The sequence below is a fragment of the Phocoena sinus genome, chromosome 2 (genome assembly GCF_008692025.1).
Source record: "Phocoena sinus isolate mPhoSin1 chromosome 2, mPhoSin1.pri, whole genome shotgun sequence".
Lineage (NCBI taxonomy): Eukaryota > Metazoa > Chordata > Mammalia > Artiodactyla > Phocoenidae > Phocoena > Phocoena sinus.
Window position 1 is genome coordinate 140,582,972 of NC_045764.1, and position 19,744 is coordinate 140,602,715.

Below are 19,744 nucleotides of genomic sequence, written 5' to 3' on the forward strand. Positions count from 1 at the left end.
CCTGTTTCTCTGTTTTTGGAATGAGGGCCAAAAAGAAAAACCCAAGATTGTAAACTTCAGTGTAAAAATTGGAAAAACATGATGAAGAAAGATTTATTTACAATTTATGATTTAAATACTGTACGTTCCTAAACAGGAATCATCATTCTGTATTAGATTAGATTTTGAATATTTTAATTTATTTTTCCTACCTTGATTTTTCATTTTTCCATTTGAATAATCATATCATTGGCACATAAGTGTACAATGAGTTTTTAATTAACTGTCTATTTTTCCATAGATTTTACTAGCTTAAGGCACATAATAACTTCGGTAATAGTATTTCTCAAGGTTTTTGTGTGATGGATTGTATCTATTTATAACATACTTAACATACCTAATAAGAATTATTCAATATTAATAAAGGCATATGAGATAAGAGAAGCTGATATAAATTATGCAATATTAATAAATATGTATGGTAGGAGTTGTTGAAATTGCTATAAATACTTGCCTTTTCTCATGAGAGGAAAACCGTTTTAGAACTATGTCACTGCATTAAGATAAGCTGTCAGGCCTCATACCTATATATTGCTTACGTCTCTTAGAACTTAACTGTCTCTCTTCGTGAACTACTCTTCTTCTTTTCCTACCCAAATATGTAGTATTAAAACTGTAAAGAAATTTTGGTGCCTAAGTGCTCATCAATGTGTATATGTCTATCTGGATTTCTTGACACATTTTTAAAAATAAAAACTGTCAATATGTTTTATTTTCATTTTTTCCCCAGAAATTTATTGAAGAAAAAGAGTTCTTAGCTCAACTTGAAACCTCTTTTCAAAAATGTGAAGAAATTCATAAGAATTTGGGTAAAGCTATACAATTACTTTCTGATGGAATGACCATCACTTAAAAATAGCATTTCATTTGTTTTGCTTTCTTTATGTACCTTAATGTTTTAGAAATTGGTTTTACATATGTGTTTTCTTTAGAAAATTCTTTCATCCACTTTTAATATTGTTAGTGTACATATTTATTTCACCACTGTCAATTAGTATGCGAGTATTTCTCTTAGCAGTATTATTCTCTTAATGAAAAACTGCTTTCTAAATTGCTTTCTTGTTTTGTTAACCTTATAGCTGGACAATATCCAAATATTAGTAAACAATATACAATGGTGGAATATCATTTTTGCGTGTATAGAAAAAATATATATAATGTGAAGTCCACTCTACAAAAAGTTCTGGCATGTTGGACAATTTATGTGGAAAAGCTTCGTTTACTAAAGGCTTGTTTTGAGGAAACAAAGAAGGAACAGATGAAAGAGGTATTTTCAGTCTAATGGCACCTGCTCAATTTTACTTTTTTTCATTTTATTTGGAGACTCTCGTTTTCAATCCAAAAATGAGAGGCCAGGAACAAGTAAGCATGACTGTCGGAAAAATCCTCCAAAGTTTTGGAAAGGGTTTAGTTTCTTTCTCATATAATTGCTAAAAGGAATTTTTCTCTTTGTTATAGGTTTTACACATATGTGCGCGTGCGTGCGCGCGCACACACACACACACACACACACACAGCTTTAATGGGGTATAATTTACATACATAGTATAGATTTTGGAAGATATATTGCTAAGTTCCTTGGAAGGGAAATAAAAGATGTGGAGTAGTAGATAGCTTATAGATACATTTAAAATAAATGAATGTTTTAGAAAGTTTTTTTTTCTATTTGGGTGCATACCTTTCAGTTCTAAAACATTTCTGACTTTCTGGAGGAGGAAAAACAAAATAGCTTACTTATGTGGAGAATTATAGAAGAAATTTTGGAGTAATTCACTGTTGTTTTGTTTGCTATTTATGTAATAACCTGTTTTATGATTATTCTCTGAGGTAGTTTTTCTTTCTTTCATTTGTTTTCCTCTGTTGTAAATAAATGTAGACAGCCTCTCAGATTAAACATTTTCCAAATAGAAGCTAATGTTACTTAACAGAAAACAGGCTGTTCATATGAAAGTAAAGTTTCTGATAAGTATATGAGTACAAAAAGAATATTTGAGTGAATCATTATTTCTTCCTGTCACCTCTGTTGATACCAGAATTTCACATCTTTGGCTTTCAATAGCTCTTCTGTCTTTAAAGTCCTTTTATTAAAATTCACATTTCTCTGAGGAAATAGCACTTTAAGCCTTAGAATTTCCAAACTCTGTGCTGAGATGACCTGAGTTGCCAAAAAGAACTCTCAAAGTAATTTAAAATCTGAGGGAGACAAAGCAAAATCTGTCTGCTGGACACCACACAAATTACTACTAAGTTGTTTAGACCTACTTAACAATGAGAAATGTTAGATAATTCTTCTAGCCTAGGAAATCCATGAAAAAATTACTGAGACATTAAGGGGGCCACGAACTGAAAAAGTCTGAGAACCCTTGCTGTAAGCTCATTAGCCACTTAGAAAGATAGAAGATCAGATGCTTCCTGAAAGTCCGGGACCAAGAGTGATAACAGGCAGCCAGCGCCTGCCAGTTAGTGATCAGGGATGAAGCGCTCAACCAATAGGGAGAGTCAAAGTCTCTGCAAAAACCTCACGCTCACTTTTTAAAATAAAACTTATTTATTTTATTTTTAGCTGCATCGGGTCTTCGTTGCTGCACGTGGGCTTTCTCTAGTTGCAGCAAGCAGGGGCTACTCTTCGTTGTGGTGTACCGGCTTCTCACTGTGGTGGCTTCTCATTGCGGAGCACGGGCTCTAGGCGTGCAGGCTTCAGTAGTTGTGATGCGTGGGCTCAGTAGTTGTGGAGCACGGGCTTAGTTGCTTCACGGCATGTGGGATCTTCCCAGACCAGAACTCGAACCCATGTCCCCTGACAGGGACCCATCTGGAAGGCAGATTCTTAACCACTGCGCCACCAGGGAAGCCCCCTCACAGTCACTTTTGCTTTACAGTCAACCTTGGTGAAGATCTATTATAAATAATGAAAAGACAAATAGTATGTCATTAAAATATTACATTGATTATATGTTTTGTAGGTTCCCTTTGAGACACTGTCCCAGTGGAATCTAGAACATACTACTTTAAATGAAGTGGGAAATTTCTTAATTCAAGTCAGCAATGATGAAGTTGGATCATCTATTTCTAAAGAACTGAAGAGGCTGAATAAAAGATGGAGAAAGTTTATTACAAAAACTCAGCTTGTAAGTTTTTTTTTTGGTAACAGCTTCATCGAGATATAATTTCCATACATACAATTCACTCAGTTAATCTGCATAACTCAGGGGTTTTCAGTTGAAATATTTAGAGTTGTGCAACCATGACCATGATCAATTTTGGAACATTTTCATCACCTCATAAAGAAGCTTGTACCCATTACCAGTCACTTCATTTTCTCCCAATGTCCCCAGCTCTAAAGATTTCCCTATTCTGGATATTTCACATAAATGGAGTCATATAATACGTAGTCTTTTGTTTCTGGCTTTTTTCACTTAGTGTAATGTTTTCAAAGTTCATTCATCTTGTGACGTATCAGTACTTCATTCCTTTTTATCGGCAAATAATAATCCATTGTATGGATATGCCACATTTTATTTATTGATAAGTTGATGAACATTTGGCTTCTTTCCACTTTTTTGACTACTATGAATAATGCTGATATAACGATTCATGTACAGGTTTTTGCGTGGATATACAGCATACAGATTTCTAGTTGAAATTCATTTACCATTAAAGAATAACGTTAAACATTGTTGCCTACTAGATTTCAAGGTCCTTGAGAACATACACTAAGCTTTATTTATCTTTATATTTAGTGTAGTGCTTCATAGAAGCATACCTTTAATAAATAATTTTTTGAACTTGAATTATTAAATTATTCTATTTCTTATTCATAACAATTTGAGACTGAGGTGTTGTATGGGAAATTTTATAACGTTGTTACTAACTGATATATCCGAAAAATATATTGAATATGTTCGTTTATTGTCTTTAATCATATATCTTAGCATAGAAATGTAAACATTATATTTCATGACATTAATTTTTCATAGGAAATGAACCTGCCCCTTATAAAAAAGCAAGATGAGCCCTTTCTTGACAATTCTGGAAATACTCAACTATCTAAAGAAGCGAACCTAACTGCTGATTTTTCAACAGATATGTCAGTAGAACTTCCTGAAAATCACAGTCAGAATATTATGGTAAATAGTCATACTTTATGTATTTCATTTGTACATAGAAATAATTTAACTTTGCTGTTTTTCTTTTGAAAAAACCATATTGTTGAAACAGTGGTAAATGGGATCATTAGATAACATTTAAAGTATGGTCATTTTCCAATAAAATGCTCAAGTGGGTCCCTCACGCAGTGGTCTTCAGTGTTAAAGCCCTGGGTGTCTCACTCACTGGGGAGTTTGCAGACACACAGAAGCAGTCATGACTTCTGAGCTGTGGAGATGGAGTTGATATCTTCTTCAGATTGCTTCTGACTAGTATTCAGAAATTGTCCAGCTTTAGGCTAGCCCGTGGCCTGTGTCTTGCTTCCTTTCTGTAAAATGGAGGGAAATAAAATCTTTATTTCTTGCTTTGTTGGGTAATTCAGAGGATGACTTTAGATTATAGATAAGAATATGGAAAAGAAACGACAACAAAAAAAATCATACACGTGTAAGGTGTAACACCTATGATTTTGGAAGTGTGCCTCCTTCAGAATAGTAACTTACATAGTTTTAAAGAAAGTAATTTTTAACTGGCTTTGGCCAGTTGCCATGATGGAGTGCCCATGTTTTCCCACTGTGAAAAGACATAATCATAGAAGATCTTGAAAAATCTGAAATTGTGCAATATGCTTTTAGAATAGAAGAATATAGAATATTTTTCTCATACATTTAAAATATGATCTGATTAAAAACAACTTTAAGAATGTGTCTGTCATGTAAAGCTGTAGCATATCAACCTGTAGCATATTGAGAGATTATTAATGGGAAAAGGCTTAATTTTGTGGAAATTTGATTCTGATGTTTCACAACTACTATTGCTAATAGCTGTATTTAATTAAATTGTATACAAGTTTTAGAAATGTGTTTATAGAGTCAATACCCTAATTTTCTAAGCTCTAATCTTCTTATCTGTAAAATGGAGATAATAGTAACTGATAGGGATGATATCATCCTTAAGAAAATTTTTGTGAACAAATCTTTTAATTTTTAAAGTGATATATGCTTAGATAACTAATGAGAACATGCTGTATAGCACAAGGAACTCTACACTTAATGCACTGTGGTAACCTAAATGGGAAGGAAATCCAAAAAAGAGGGGATATATGTATATGTATAACTGATTCATTTTGCTGTACAGCAGAAACTAACACAACATTGTAAAGCAACTATACTCCGATAAAAATTAATAAAAAAAAATAAAGCTATATATGCTATCATAAAGTACTGTTTTCATTGTCCAAACAGTAGATCTTAAATCATTAAAATATGTTGACTTAGCACTTGTTTTTATTTTTTATTTGTTTTGACATGATAGTTTAGTATGCATTTTTAAAAAAATTATTATTATTATTAATTAATTAATTTATTTTTAACATCTTTATTGGGGTACAATTGCTTTACAATGGTGTGTTAGTTTCTGCTCTGTAACAAAGTGAATCAGTTATATATATACATATGTTCCCATATGTCCTCCCTCTTGCGTCTCCCTCCCTCCCACTCTCCCTATCCCACCCCTCCAGGCTGTCACAAAGCACCGAGCTAATATCCCTGTAGTATGCATTTTAACTAAACTTTATAAAGATAATATTAAAACATTGAGTTTAAAAAACAGCCATTGTTTTTGAGATTTTCATTGCTCAATTAATTCACTATAGGGATATAACTTTTTTTTTTTTTTTGCGGTACGCGGGCTTCTCACTGTTGTGGCCTCTCCCATTGTGGAGCACAGGCTCTGGATGTGCAGGCTCAGTGGCCATGGCTCACGGGCCCAGCCACTCCGCGGCATGTGGGATCTTCCCAGACCGGGGCACGAACCTGTGTCCCCTGCATCGGCAGGCAGACTCTCAACCACTGCGCCACCAGGGAAGCCCGGGATATAACTTTTTTAAATTGAAAATTAAAATGTAAATGGTACCATTTTCATAGTGATAATTTTGAATGTTGTAGGCTGGGGAAGAACATGAAAAAGAAAATGAAGAATTTACAGGGACACTGAAAGTGGCTGAAGAGGTTGAAAAACTGATTGGACAAGTGAAAATCTGGGAGGCGGAAACCACATCTGTTTTGGATCTTCTGAGACTACAAGGTGATGTAGATACCTCAGTGGAAGAATCTTTGCAGGTATGAGTAGAAAAAGTATTTAAAAGACAGCTTTTATTGTTGTAGGCTTATGTATTAAGATAAAAAGTTTTAAAGGAAACAGTAATAAGACTACTGTTAGAATTTTCTTTGTTGGGGTTTTAAAAAAATGGCGTGGAATCTCAACCCTGGCTCATTTGCTGTGATTTTGCTTGAAGACAGAGGATAGATTTGAAGACTAATAATACCTTAGGATTTTAAATTCTTGAACTAATTTTCCCAGCTACAGGATGGAGATTAAAATATTCTCTTGTATCAGAGGGCAATGAGATGAGTAAGTGAGTTCAGTCTCCTATAGCTCAGTGCAGTGCGAATGTAAGAGATTATACAACCTATGCTTTGAAAGATCAACCCCATGTTAAGCTTTCCCTTCCTTAACTGATGCAGGGTGGGGATGAATGTTGTTAAAACTCTGTTCTGTCTTTATTCTCAGGCAGTGGACTCATTGAAAAGCAATGAGGCAACAGTGTATTTTAATATCGCTCAGTTCTCCCTGGAAAGGAGTTACAGTTGAGGTTTTACTGAGTTCCAGCTCGGCTATAAAATTTATAGAGCATGACATAAGTTACAACCAGATGGAAAGTTATTGGGATAAAGGAACATTTGTATAATTCTTTTAAATCTACGTTTCTGAAAGGTGTATATGTAGAATTTTGTGTTTATAAGAGTAATACTTTTTATTGCTTTGAAAATATTATATAAACTTACCTGTGCCATCTGCCAGTGCTTTTCTAATTTTATTTTTGTATTTATTTATTTGCTGTATCTGGAATTAATTTTAGTGAAATAAATGAGTAAGAAATGAGAAATTCAATATTTAAAAAATATTTCAAAGCTATAACAATGATCCCTGTTATAAACAGTGAAAACACAAACAAGCTGGAATATACTTCCATTAAAAAGAAATTAAGTAGATCTTTGTTGGATCAAGATATATTGTAAAATAAGAAATGCAAGTTGCTGAACAGTATTGGTGATGCGATCCTTTTAGTATTTTTAAAAACAGTTGCTTTTTTAAACTTTATGCATTTATATCTGTAGAAAAATATCTGTAAGCATATACAAATAGCTAACTCTGTGTATCCTGGTCCTGCATTATGCCCAGCTCTTAGTACACTTCCTGGTACCTAGTAGATATAAAGTAAATATTTTTAAAATGAATGTGTGAATGATTGATTAAATGACAGTTAAGGGAAGGATGGGGAAGAAGAGGAACTTTTTCTTTATGTGCTGTATACCTCTCCATTCTTTGAGTTTTTTACAGGAGCTTTTGTTACTTTTATGATTCAAAATAGAAAAATTTGAAGTTACAAATGAACGTGCTAACTTTAGAACATTTAAATAATGTGTAAAAATATAAAGAGGAGAATAAAAATCACCATAGTTCCACTGCTCTAAGATAAATAAGATCAACATAGTTGATATCACACAATATAATTTCTATTTTATCATACCCATGCCACCTCTGAGTTGTAATTAAAATTTTTTTTGTTAATTTGGTAACTGAAAAGTGGTAACTCATTATTTTAATTTGTACTTATTTGATTACATGTAAGATTGAACTGTCTTTCATATATTCATTAGCCATTTGTTTCTGGAATTATATCTGTTTTTGTATTTTCTGAATTATCTTTGGGATCTTAGTATTTTTCTTACTGAATTTATAAGCTCTCTGAATCAGGACCCATTTTCATTTGTGTGGCAAATACTTTTACCCAGTTGTTGACTTTTGTTTATTTTATTTCACATAGAAAAATTTTGTACTTATTTAGTCATTTCTGTCTCTTATGCCTAAAAAGGCCCTCCGCACCCAGGGAGCAGATCCATTTTCATGGATAATTTCTTCTTTTCTAGCTTCATATTTTATATATAATTTTCGAATTCATCTGAAATTTATTTTTGGTATGTTGTATAAAGCATGGTTCTAAAAAGGTGTTTTCCAATAGCCATTTTCTCCGGTAACATTTATTGAACTCCCTTCTGGCTGATTAGACTTACAACAGTTTCTTTTTAAGGTTTATTACTACTCTCTCAACTTATTTTCTCTCTATTGGCTTTGTATTTCTTCTAGTCTTTATTTTATTGAAGTGCTTAGTATATAAAAAAAATCTATAAAAGACGGTTGCTCAGAATCTGATTATATTAATATAAAATTTCAAAATGAATGTTTAAAATAACATTTTTTAGACTATAAATTTGCCTCATTTTGGATTAATAGTTAACTTTTTATGATTTCCTGATGAGATTGTTAGGGTTAATGTTTAACATAATCAGAATATTTATTTGAATATTTATATTTAAATATTTATAATTATTTAATATATAAATATAAGAATATTTATAATCAGAATATTTAAGTGATCGCACTTTAATTTGTTTTAATAGCATCTTATTGCCAAAGGCTCTATGTATGAAGAGCTTGTGTCTAGAACTGAAGACACTTTACAAATGGATGTGCAAAATGTTTCAAGCCAGGAGTCTCTTCAGCATGTGATCACAGCTGGGCTTCAGGCAAAGATTCAAGAAGCTAAAGAGAAAGTCCAGGTCTCTCTTTAATATTCCCTATTTAGTGAATTTAGTCTTTAAAACTGAGTGGTCAGTGAGAGGGCAGGGAAGAGGGGGGGATTGCCTTGTAGTTTGGAAATGTTTTGTAAAATATGAATTTTGCCTTATATTTTATTTCTTTATTATTTAGAGCATGTTGGAAAAATCAATATAATAAGTAGGATGTTCTTATGTCTAGTGGGAAAATATGAGTTGCTACTCAAGAAAATATTTATTAACTTATGAGTTTTCTAAGAAGTTGGGCTAAGTGTTAAGTTGAGAATTTTTTGTCATCACAGATCAATATGGTAAAATTAGTAGCAGTGTTGAAGAACTCAACTGATGTTTCCCCAGACCTGGATGTCAGGCTGAAGGTGGAAGACTCACAGAAGGAACTTGAATCATACATTACAAGGGCTGAACAATTACTTGGCCAAAGAGAGAGCCAGAGAGGACTAATTTCAAAATACAAGGTGCGGCTCTTTCAGCCATCAAATGTAGGACATTTATCATTAGTAGATATAAATCTACCTCATTTGAAATCAAGATGTTTCCATCACTGTAATTATAACAAAGTTATTATAACTTTAAAAAATTTCCAACTTTTATACATTGTTCCCCAGAAACTCTTAAAAATAAAAATTGAAACGAAGATTTTTTTTAAATTCACATTTTACTGTATGAATGAACTCAGTGGTATAGTGTAAAAAGCACGGCTAACTTCTATGACATTGAGCAAGAATCTTAATTTCTCTGGCTTTTTAAATCAAATAAAATGGACATAATAATTCTAGTCCTATCCAGCTGCCAATAAATGAAAATAAGGTATGTGAAGAAACTTTGAGTCGTTAAAATTCTTCAAATGTAAAATAAAGCCTTTATTATTAAAATGTGTTGGTAAAAGCTACTTATGAACATATGCTTATCAGCAGTTAAAGATCCAATAGTGTTTTGTATGGAGACAGTTTTAGGTTGACTTTTCATGGTCTGATAGGCAGCTTAAGATGTATCAATATCAAGAGGTACAAACTACTGTGTATAAAATAAATAAGCTCCAAGGATATATTGTACAGCACAGAAAATATAGCCATTATTTTATAACTTTAAATGGAGCGTAATCCATAAAAGCATCAAATCATCATGTTGTACACCTGAAATTAATATAATATTGTGAATCAATTATACTTAAAAAAAAAGACGTGTCCAAAGCCGACTCACTATTAACTAACACTGGAGGTACTTGGGGATATGAAATAAGAGTAAAACAAGGTCTCTACCCTTGGAGGTTGGACAGGTAGAGAAATATGTGTTCTTTCCTTCATTCATTTATTCGGCATTTAACAAGTTTATTGCACATTTAAAATGAGCTAGGCATTTTGGGAGAGATAAAGATGAAGTAAATCCAGAACAGTAATAGACTAACAGACATGGAAAACAAACTATGGTTACCAAAGGGGATAGTGGTGGGGTATGGGGGGAGGAGATAAATTGGGAATTTGGGATTAACATATACACATTAAGTCTATATAAAAATAGATAATCAACAAGGTCCTATTGTATAGCACAGGGAATTCTACTCAATATCTTGTAATAACCTATAATGGAAAAGAATCTGAAAAAGAATATATATGTATGTATATTACTTTGCTGTACACTTGAAACTAACACAGCATTGTAAATTTACTTCAATTTAAAAAAAAATGATGAAGTCAATCAATACTGCCAGCGCTACTGTGTACAGTTTTTTCAGGAAAAGGAGCTCCTACAGGAGCCTCTCCATTCTCCTTGTGGTCTCCTTCTCTTGTCTGGGCTCAACCCTCTTCTAGCTTTCTGGACTGTTAACTGTATTGGACCCTAATATCAGGTATTTCAGCATTGCTTTTCCCACAGCCATCTTATGCTGCTTGCACCTTGCCAGCCACCAGCTTTGACCAATTCCCACTGTCTTTTTTCCTCTCTTGTACTCCCATATGCTGAGAGTGCTGAACTAAACTTAAGAGTCAGTTGTTCTTTTAAGTAATCATTAGGCTGAATTTCAAAAGGACAGATATGGTCAGCTGAGGAAAGGGAAGAAAAAGAAAAAGCAGAGGCCGCAGGCCCCTCCTCTACCAGAGAGAGGAGTTACAGTGTCAGTTTTTGCACCATTTTCCTCTCCCTGACCATCTTCCTTTTAGAATCTGAGGCCAGGGATTTCCACCGTTTTGTCTCTGGCATTTAGTGAAGTAGATCCATTTTCACAGCAGAAGCAGAATCCCTGCCCTGCCAGGTATTGCCCTGAGACCCCCTGGGACTCCTGGGACACATGGGTGGTAGCAGCCCCCTTCCGGCACACAGGGCTAGCATGTCTTCCCTGGCCGTGAATCTAGCAATCCTCACAGAGGCTTTGGAGGAGGTTCCTGGGGGCCCAGGTTGTACCTTTTCTGCAGGAGACCCATAATAAATATGTAATAAGTATATGAATGACTTCCCACCCTGCTTAATTGCCTTCTTCCCCAGAATTACTTTCATCTTCTTGTCTCTTATAGATTTTTCTGCCCTTTCACAGACCCCAGACTATTTTTGTTCTGTCATTTGATAGTTTCCTAAGCCAGGTTTCTGTCCTTATGGAGTATTGCCAGGTAATATTCTATAAGAGTAGGTAAGTGTGAAGTAAGGGACGAACACATTCCTGGGAAGGCAGATCCCATCCCCATCTCCTGCTGCTCCTTCCCTGGGATGGGACTGCGATTATGGTTAGTCCTGGGCAAAACTTTGAAGTCCATAGTAAGGGGATGTTGCCTCGTTGCAGTATAAAATGCTTATGTACAATATTAAATATTTGCTGCCTTAACCCTACTATAAATTGTGTCTTATTGCAACACTGATCTGTAATACAAGCTGGTATACTCTTAATATTGTATTACTTATGAAGTGTGGTCGTCTGCTCAATACTTAAGAATTTTAGAGGATACTTTGCCAGTGGCTCATAATAAGCCTTTCAGTAAGCCTTTTAAATATTTATCAAAGGGGTACCAAAAACCATGCTGCATATCTTAAGGAAGTCTTTATCCTGGCCTCAAATGTGTAACTACATTTGAATAATGAATATTTTGCAATTCTTTTCAAAAGAATTCAAGGGATACAAAAGGGAGATCAACCTCAATCTACCAAGAGAAGTCTCCCCTAAATCTTCAAATAGTCTTCATGGAGTCCTTTCCTGGTTCTACATGTTAAAGACTCTAAAATTCTACCTGTTAAATTAGCTTTGAGGACGTGGCAGTAGAATAAGGCTTTCATGTTCTTGTTTGTGGTTTTATTTTTAGGAAGCACTAATAATTTTTAATACTAAAAGTCTGGCCAAGTATTTGAAAGCTGTTGAAGAATTGAAAAATAATGTAACTGAGGATGTAAGGCTGTCTTTGGAAGAAAAGAGTAGAGATATCTGTGCCAAGTGGGAGGTAAGAACATGCATATGTGTCTGGAGCTTATGCTTATAGATCTGACGCTGGACTTGTTTGTCATCAGAGTCATCTTTGGTGGTCCCTTGTCTGCCCCGTATCAGGGAGGGCTGATCACTGTAGGCTGTGGTTCTCAGGCCCGGCATCAGCTGGCTTTTGTCTGTGTTCATCCAATGACAGCAGTGTTTGGAGATTAAAGGGTGATTGGAAGGTGGAAAAGGGAGAGTCCAATGGCTTTCTTTCCCTTTCTGTCTTGCACAGTGCCTCTGGCAGCTGTGTCTCCCCCTGGCTGCAGGTTCCATGGATCCAGCTTCTGATGGGTGACCATTCTCCCTGGGCTCCGCTGAAGCCTCCAGCCTAGGGTGGTAGCAGCTTTCTGCCGATGCTAATCTCTGGATTACCTTACTGTCCCCTCTTTGGCTTTCATCTCTTATAACCGATTCCCTGCATTTAATTCCCTCTGCGTTAAATATTTAATGTTTTCTGGTTTCCTGGTTGGATCCTGACTAAGACAACTTATCGACACATATAAACATATAGAGTTTCATAGGAAATAGGTATAGGCTTTGGTGGCTGACAGACCTGGATCCAGCAGCTATGACCTTGGGCAAGTTGCTTAACTACTGGGAGCTTCAGTGATAAGATGGGAATAATTACACCTACTTGGCAGGACTGTTGCAAGGATTTATATAAAGCACCTACCACAGAGATTGTGTTTAGTAAATAGTACTTAGTATTAAGTGTGTGCATGTGTGTGTGTGAATATATGGAGAGAGAGAGAGAATAAGGTAATATAATTGAATATCTACTGTTAAAGGCCTTCTTAAAACACATTTTTAAAAATTTATTTGTTTGTTTTATTTTTGGCCATGTTGGGTCTTTATTGTGGTGCACGGGCTTCTCATTGTCGTGGCTTCTCTTGTTGCAGAGCACGGGCTCCAGGCACGTGGGCTTCAGTAGTTGTGGCACACGGGCTCAGTAGTTGTGGCCATGGGCTTAGTTGCTCTGCAGCACGTGGGATCCTCCCGGACCAGGGCTCGAACCCTTGTCCCCTGCATTGGCAGGCGGATTCCCAACCACTGTGCCACCAGGGGAGCCCTAATACACATTTTAAAATAAACTTTTAGAACAATTTTAGATTTACAAAATTATTACAGAGGTAATACAGAGAGATCCAATATACCCATGACCAGTTTCCCGTTATTAACATCTTACGTTAATATGGTACCTTTGTCACAATTAAAGGACTAATATTGATAGATTATTAACTGAAGTTTATACTTTATTCATATTTCCACAGTTTTCCCCTAATGTCCTTTTACATCTGTTCTGGAATCCCATTCAGGGTACACATTGTAGTTACTTGATATTTCTCCATAGGCTCAGATACGTGTTTTGTAATAATTTTCTCCCAGTCTGCAGCTTGTCTTTTAATTCTAACAGTGTCTTTCACAGACAAAACACATTTTTAGTTATTAGAAGAACAAAATATGTTTCTGATATATTTTAAAACATCCTCCCCAAAGATACATGGATGAATCAGAATTTCACATAAGCTCTATTTCTATCCTTTGTTACAACAAATATTTTTGTGTTTCTAATGGAAATCTTTTCAGTATATCCTATTATGGTTAATATGTGCCTTTGGTTTTTTTTGTTTTTCTTTTCTTGACAGTCGCTTCATCATGAAATGTCTTTGTATATTCAACAACTAACAATAGACATTGAAAAAGAAAAACTTAGTGACAATATTGCAAAACTCGAAAAACAAATAAATAAAGAAAAGAAACTAATTCGCAGAGGAAGGACCAAGGGTCTCATCAAGCAACATGAGGTAAAAACCTGTTTCCATTCACATTTTGTTATCATTGTGGGGTTTATCTTAAATGGTTTAATATGCCCTTGGCTGGGGTTAAATCTGCTCTGAAAATTACTTTAGCCGTTTTGTCCCCTGGGGATCTTCCCTTCTGCAGTTCAAGCTCTAACTAGAGCTTCTTGTTTTTTGGAAGTGAGAAAAATTCAGAATTGAGTTAATATTTCTTCGTTATATATCTCAGTGGCCCCTGTCCTGAGACTCTGGTTACAAGATGTGTCACCCGCTATTGAAGTTCCCGTAGTTACTTTTGTAAGGACATGGTGTCCTCAGAAACACGGCTCTTGTGAAAGATACCAAATCAGTATATAAACCAGCCGGGGCAAATCTAATGGTCTCTTTTTGGTCCTCATCCTGTTTGATTTCTTCTGCATATTTGACAGTCCTGACCCCTCTTTTCAATTCTTTTAAACTTGCTACTGCTGTGGCTCTCTCAGTATAAATCTCTCTTGCTTTTTCTTATTTTATTATTTTGGAGGGCCTTCATTTTAGTGCCCTTCACTAATTTTCCTTTTTTATTGTGTTACCCTGATGTCTTAGTTTTGGGGTCTCAGTTTTTGGCTAATTTCATGCTTGCTCCAGGTACTTGTATGCACTTGGGCGTTTTAACTGCCCTCTCTACAATGATAGCACCTATCATTATCTCCAGCCTCGTCCTTTCCCCTGACCTCCAGGTTGTGTTTCTAACCAAGAAGTAGATACCACCAGCGTTCCCCAGAGACCTCCACTTCAGCATGTCCAAAACCAACCAATAATATCTTCTCTTGAACTTTTCTTCCTCTTAATGTATCCTGGTTATGAAAGGCATTGCCATCTCAGAACTCCCTCCCCCCTTCTCCTTTCCTTCTCACTCAGCCTTAGTGTAGTCGGTTGCCAGCTCCCCATCTTCAGAAGAGCTGCTTCTTTTCCTTCCTTTCCACCAGTGTTACCACTTCCCTTAACCTGGGGTCATTTTCTCAGTATGATGGTGGTTGCACTGTCTTCCAGCCCTATCACCAGAGTGATCCCTTTGAACCACAAATCTTATGTCACTGGTTCACCATTACTCCCGGGACATCTCCATACTCCTCAGAAGGCCACACAAGGCCCTTCATGTGTGGCCCCAGGACACGCCTTCATCACCCCTCCAACCATGTCCTTTCAGAACTGGAGCTTTTCTTCTCTCCGCTGCTCCTTTTGCTAGGCATGACCTCTCTCCCCTTTTACTTGGAAGGACTCGTACGTGTTCTTTCCACCTCTAGCTCAGATAGCTCCTCCATGTGAAGGAGGCTTTCTCTGACTCCTTAAGGCAGGTAGTGGCCCTGTCATAGCACTTGTCATGTGATATGCTCATTATTTATGTGACTACTGTTGGGGAGGAACAAATTTTCCTCTACCCTTTTTTTTTTTTTTTTGCGGTACGCAGGCCTCTCACTGTTGTGGCCTCTCCTGTTGTGGAGCACAGGTTCCGGACGCGCAGGCTCAGTGGCCATGGCTCACGGGCCCAGCCGCTCCGCGGCATGTGGGATCTTCCCGGACCGGGGCACGAACCCATTTCCCCTGCATCGGCAGGCGGACTCTCAACCACTGCGCCACCAGGGAAGCCCTCCTCTACCCTTTAAGATCCCTGGCTGGGTCTGGAAATTGAACTGACAAAGACAGATTAACAGGAGAAAAGCATACACATTTTATTGAATTTTTATATGCACATGGGAGCCTTCACAAGATCATCAAGACCCAAAGAAGTGACCAGAGCAGGAATCTTTTATACCTTTTAGACAAAGAAACAATACATTTGTGAAGAATTGACAAGACAAAGGAGTTTGGGCTAGGGATAGTAAAAAGGTGAAGAAGAAACTAGGAAGATAAGGGTTAGGGTACAGGGTTTGTTTGCAGATTCCTTTGGTCCCATCTCTGGGCTGATAGAACTCTGTCTCCAGTAAAATAAACTTTATTTCTTGCCTTTAGGCAGAAAAGGGGAAACCTTTTCTGTTTCGTTTTTCTTTTTTTTGGCCATGCTGCGTGGCTTGCAGGATCTTAGTTCCCTGACCAGGGATTGAACCTGGGCCCCAGCAGTGAAAGCACGAAGTCCTAACCACTGGACTGCCAGGGAATTCCCTCTGTGTTTACTGCTTCTTAATTGCCTTCAGTTCAAAATTATTTTCACATCCTAAACCATAATGGAAAAGAATATGAAAAAGAATGTATATATATGTTTAACTGAATCACTTGGCTATACAGCAGAAACTAACACAACATTGAAAATCAACCATACTTCAATTAAAAAAAATAATTTTCACATCAAAGAGGCGTACATTGGGTTGACGTGTTCTGGTTTCCTTCACTACGTCACTGGGCTGCGGCGAATCCCTTTAGGGCTGACTGCTCGTCTTTGTTTCCAGTGCCCATTCCCACACCAGGCACACAGTGGATGGGCTTATAAAAGAAAGTGTTGGGGTTTTTTTTGTTTTTGTTTTTTTCCCTTTTTTTTTAAACATCGTTATTGGAGTATAATTGCTTTACAATGGTATGTTAGTTTCTGCTTTATAACAAAGTGAATCAGCTATACATATACATATATCCCCATATCTCCTCCCTCTTGCGTCTCCCTCCCACCCTCCCTATCCCACCCCTCTAGGTGGTCACAAAGCACCGAACTGATCTCCCTGTGCTATGCAGCTGCTTCCCACTAGCTATCTATTTTACATTAGGTAGTGTATATATGTCCATGCCACTCTCTCACTTCATCCCAGCTTACCCTTCTCCCTCCCTGTGTCCTCAAGTCCGTTCTCTACGTCTGCATCTTTATTCCTGTCCTGCCCCTAGGTTTTTCAGAACCTTTTTCTTTTTAGTTTCCATATATATGTGTTAGCATAGGTATTTGTTTTTCTCTTTCTGACTTATTTCACTCTGTATGACAGACTCTAGGTCCATCCACCTCACTACAAATAACTCAATTTTGTTTCTTTTTATGGCTGAGTAATATTCCATTGTGTATATGTGCCACATCTTCTTTATCCATTCATCTGTTGATGGACACTTAGGTTGCTTCCATGTCCTGGCTATTGTAAATAGTGCTGCAGTGAACATTGTGGTACATGACTCTTTTTGAATTATGGTTTTCTCAGGGTATATGCCCAGTAGTGGGATTGCTGGGTTGTATGGTAGTTCTACTTTTCGTTGGTTTTTTTTTTTTTTTTTTGTGGTACGCAGGCCTCTCACTGCTGTGGCCTTTCCTGTTGCGGAGCACAGGCTCTGGACGTGCAGGCTCGGTGACCATGGCTCACAGGCCCAGCCACTCTGCGGCATGTGGGATCTTCCTGGACCAAGTCACGAACCCATGTCCCCTGCATTGGCAGGCGGACTCTCAACCACTGCACCACCAGGGAAGCCCTCTACTTTTAGTTTTTTAAGGAACCTCCATACTGTTCTCCATAGTGGCTGTATCAATTGAAAGTGTTGTTAAAGTCACACACATCTGTTAGTTTCTAATCCTCAAGGACTAACTATGTAAACTCATTTGAAACACATTCCCTGCTTTATTTCCTCAATCAGGCCTGCTTTTCGGAGGAAAGCAGCCTGTACCAGCTTGATCACCACATGGATGTCCTGCGGGAGCTGTGTGAAGAGCTGACTTCACAGAAGAGTCAACAGGAAGTGAGGAGAGCGCTCAAAGATTACGAACAGAAGATAGAAAGGCTTCGGAAATGTGCTTCCGAGATTCATATGACACTGCAACCCACTGTGGGAGGCACGTCGAAAAACAAGTTAGTGCCTCATAAGAATAGCTGCATGTCAGGGAGAAATGAGATAAACCCTCTCTCGAAATCAAATGATACTGAGTATTATTCATTCTCTTTTGGGCTTTGTTTTTCTCCCTGTATTTTAATACACAATTTTGATTCCTTCCTAGGGGTACTGCAGACACATCTGAGAATGGAGGAAGGAACGCCCTCAGTGAGGTTCCATCTGCAAAATCAGACAGTCAGCCATCAGCTGAAAAGGTGTTAAATTTGGATAATGTATTTTAGAAGTAAACCCAATGAAAAAAGCCAGGTGTACAAGAATCCACTTCTCATTGAGTGTTGCATTTAATTATCTGATTGTTTCCATCAGCTGAGAATTCCCACTTAAATAATGTAAGGAAGATTGCTTTTCAAAGAATTAGAATACAACAAACCAAAGCTGTGGCAAGCATAACTTAATCTTCCTCTGGGGAGACCAACAGTTCTTTCCAAAAGAGACCATTTTGAACCACTATGAATACACGCTGTCTGCGTGTTACTGTTGAGAGCACAAGAGGCTGAGCTTAAACTGCATAGATGCTTCAGTGTCATTGAGATGAACTAGTTCATTTGTCATTTGTCTTTTTCTCATTATAATGTCTTTTAATTTCCTTGGGAATTGGATTTTCTAAATTCTTAAATTCTAGGAGAGTGGGGATTTGCTGTATATCACAGCCCAGACTGCCTGTCAGAAGGGGTAGGGAAGGAACAAGGTGTATTTTTTTTCAGAGGTCTGTTCCTGCATGCTAGGATTCTGTCTGCCTTGGACCATAGCTATGTGGTCACAGGCAGAAACAGCACTTAGGGGCTGCGAGAACTCCTTTATCCTGCTGACATACCAGTTAGAAGGTGAGAATCAGTCTAATAAATCTCCTCTGTCCTGTGGAAAGACCTTTCTCTGAGCTGAGAAACTTTAAATAAATTGTATTATCTCCTGGTTTGGGGTATAAAGAATCACTGATATCCCTTTGTATCACAAAATGTTTATCTTTTCCAGACAATTAAGTATATTGAATATAATATGTTTACTATTTTGCATATTTGCTTAGGCAATGGAATCGATTAAGGATTTTAGCCTGGAATCCAAGTTAAAGCCTCAACAGGAGGAAAGCGTTATGGAGAAATATGAAAAGGATCACAGTGCATCTACAAATAGTTTACTAGAGAGGTAAACTCTTTTTTAAAAAAATTATTTTTATTGACATACAGTTGATTTACAATGTTGTGTTAGTTTCAGGTGTACAACAAAGTGATTCAGTTATACGTACACACACACATATATATGTATATATATGATGTATGTTTGTATGTATATATCCCTTTTCAGATTCTATTCCCTTATAGATGATTACAAAATATTGAGTATAGTTCTCTGTGCTATGCAGTAGGTCCTTGCTGGTTATCTATTTTATGTATAGTATTGTGTATATGTTAAGGAGAGGTAAACTCTTTTAAACAACTAGAAAATCCAGCAAAAATCTTTCATCAGTGCAAATGCTTTACTTTAATAAGTAAGTTTTTATTTTCCTTTAGTCATAATTTTTGCATGTGATCCAGTAACTTAAGCAGAAATTCTCTGGGATTTCCTCGTGGACAATTGACAGTAATTAAAAAAAAATTATTTTAGTCTTATTTATAAAATTAAGTAACATTGCATTTAATTTTTTTCCAGGTATGATACACACAGAGACAATCTTGAACTACACCTGCAAAACAACCTTGTCAGGATTATCTCTGATTTCTCTAGTGACAAGGAAAGGAGTAGTGTTTGTCTACAGGATAAACTGACAGATCTACAGGTAA

At 36.6% G+C, this 19,744-nt stretch overlaps 1 protein-coding gene across 1 annotated transcript in view; it reads left to right on the forward strand.

The window, feature by feature from the left end:
- SYNE2 (spectrin repeat containing nuclear envelope protein 2) overlaps positions 1–19,744 on the forward strand; it is a 317,234-nt gene that overhangs the window by 101,594 nt on the left and 195,896 nt on the right. Inside the window, 13 exon segments of the mRNA XM_032621163.1 lie at positions 770–848; positions 1,119–1,306; positions 3,003–3,167; positions 4,017–4,166; positions 6,132–6,305; positions 8,709–8,867; positions 9,167–9,340; positions 12,170–12,304; positions 13,980–14,138; positions 17,712–17,923; positions 18,070–18,160; positions 18,991–19,109; positions 19,614–19,740. Of these exon segments, the coding sequence (XP_032477054.1) occupies positions 770–848; positions 1,119–1,306; positions 3,003–3,167; positions 4,017–4,166; positions 6,132–6,305; positions 8,709–8,867; positions 9,167–9,340; positions 12,170–12,304; positions 13,980–14,138; positions 17,712–17,923; positions 18,070–18,160; positions 18,991–19,109; positions 19,614–19,740 (1,932 nt within the window).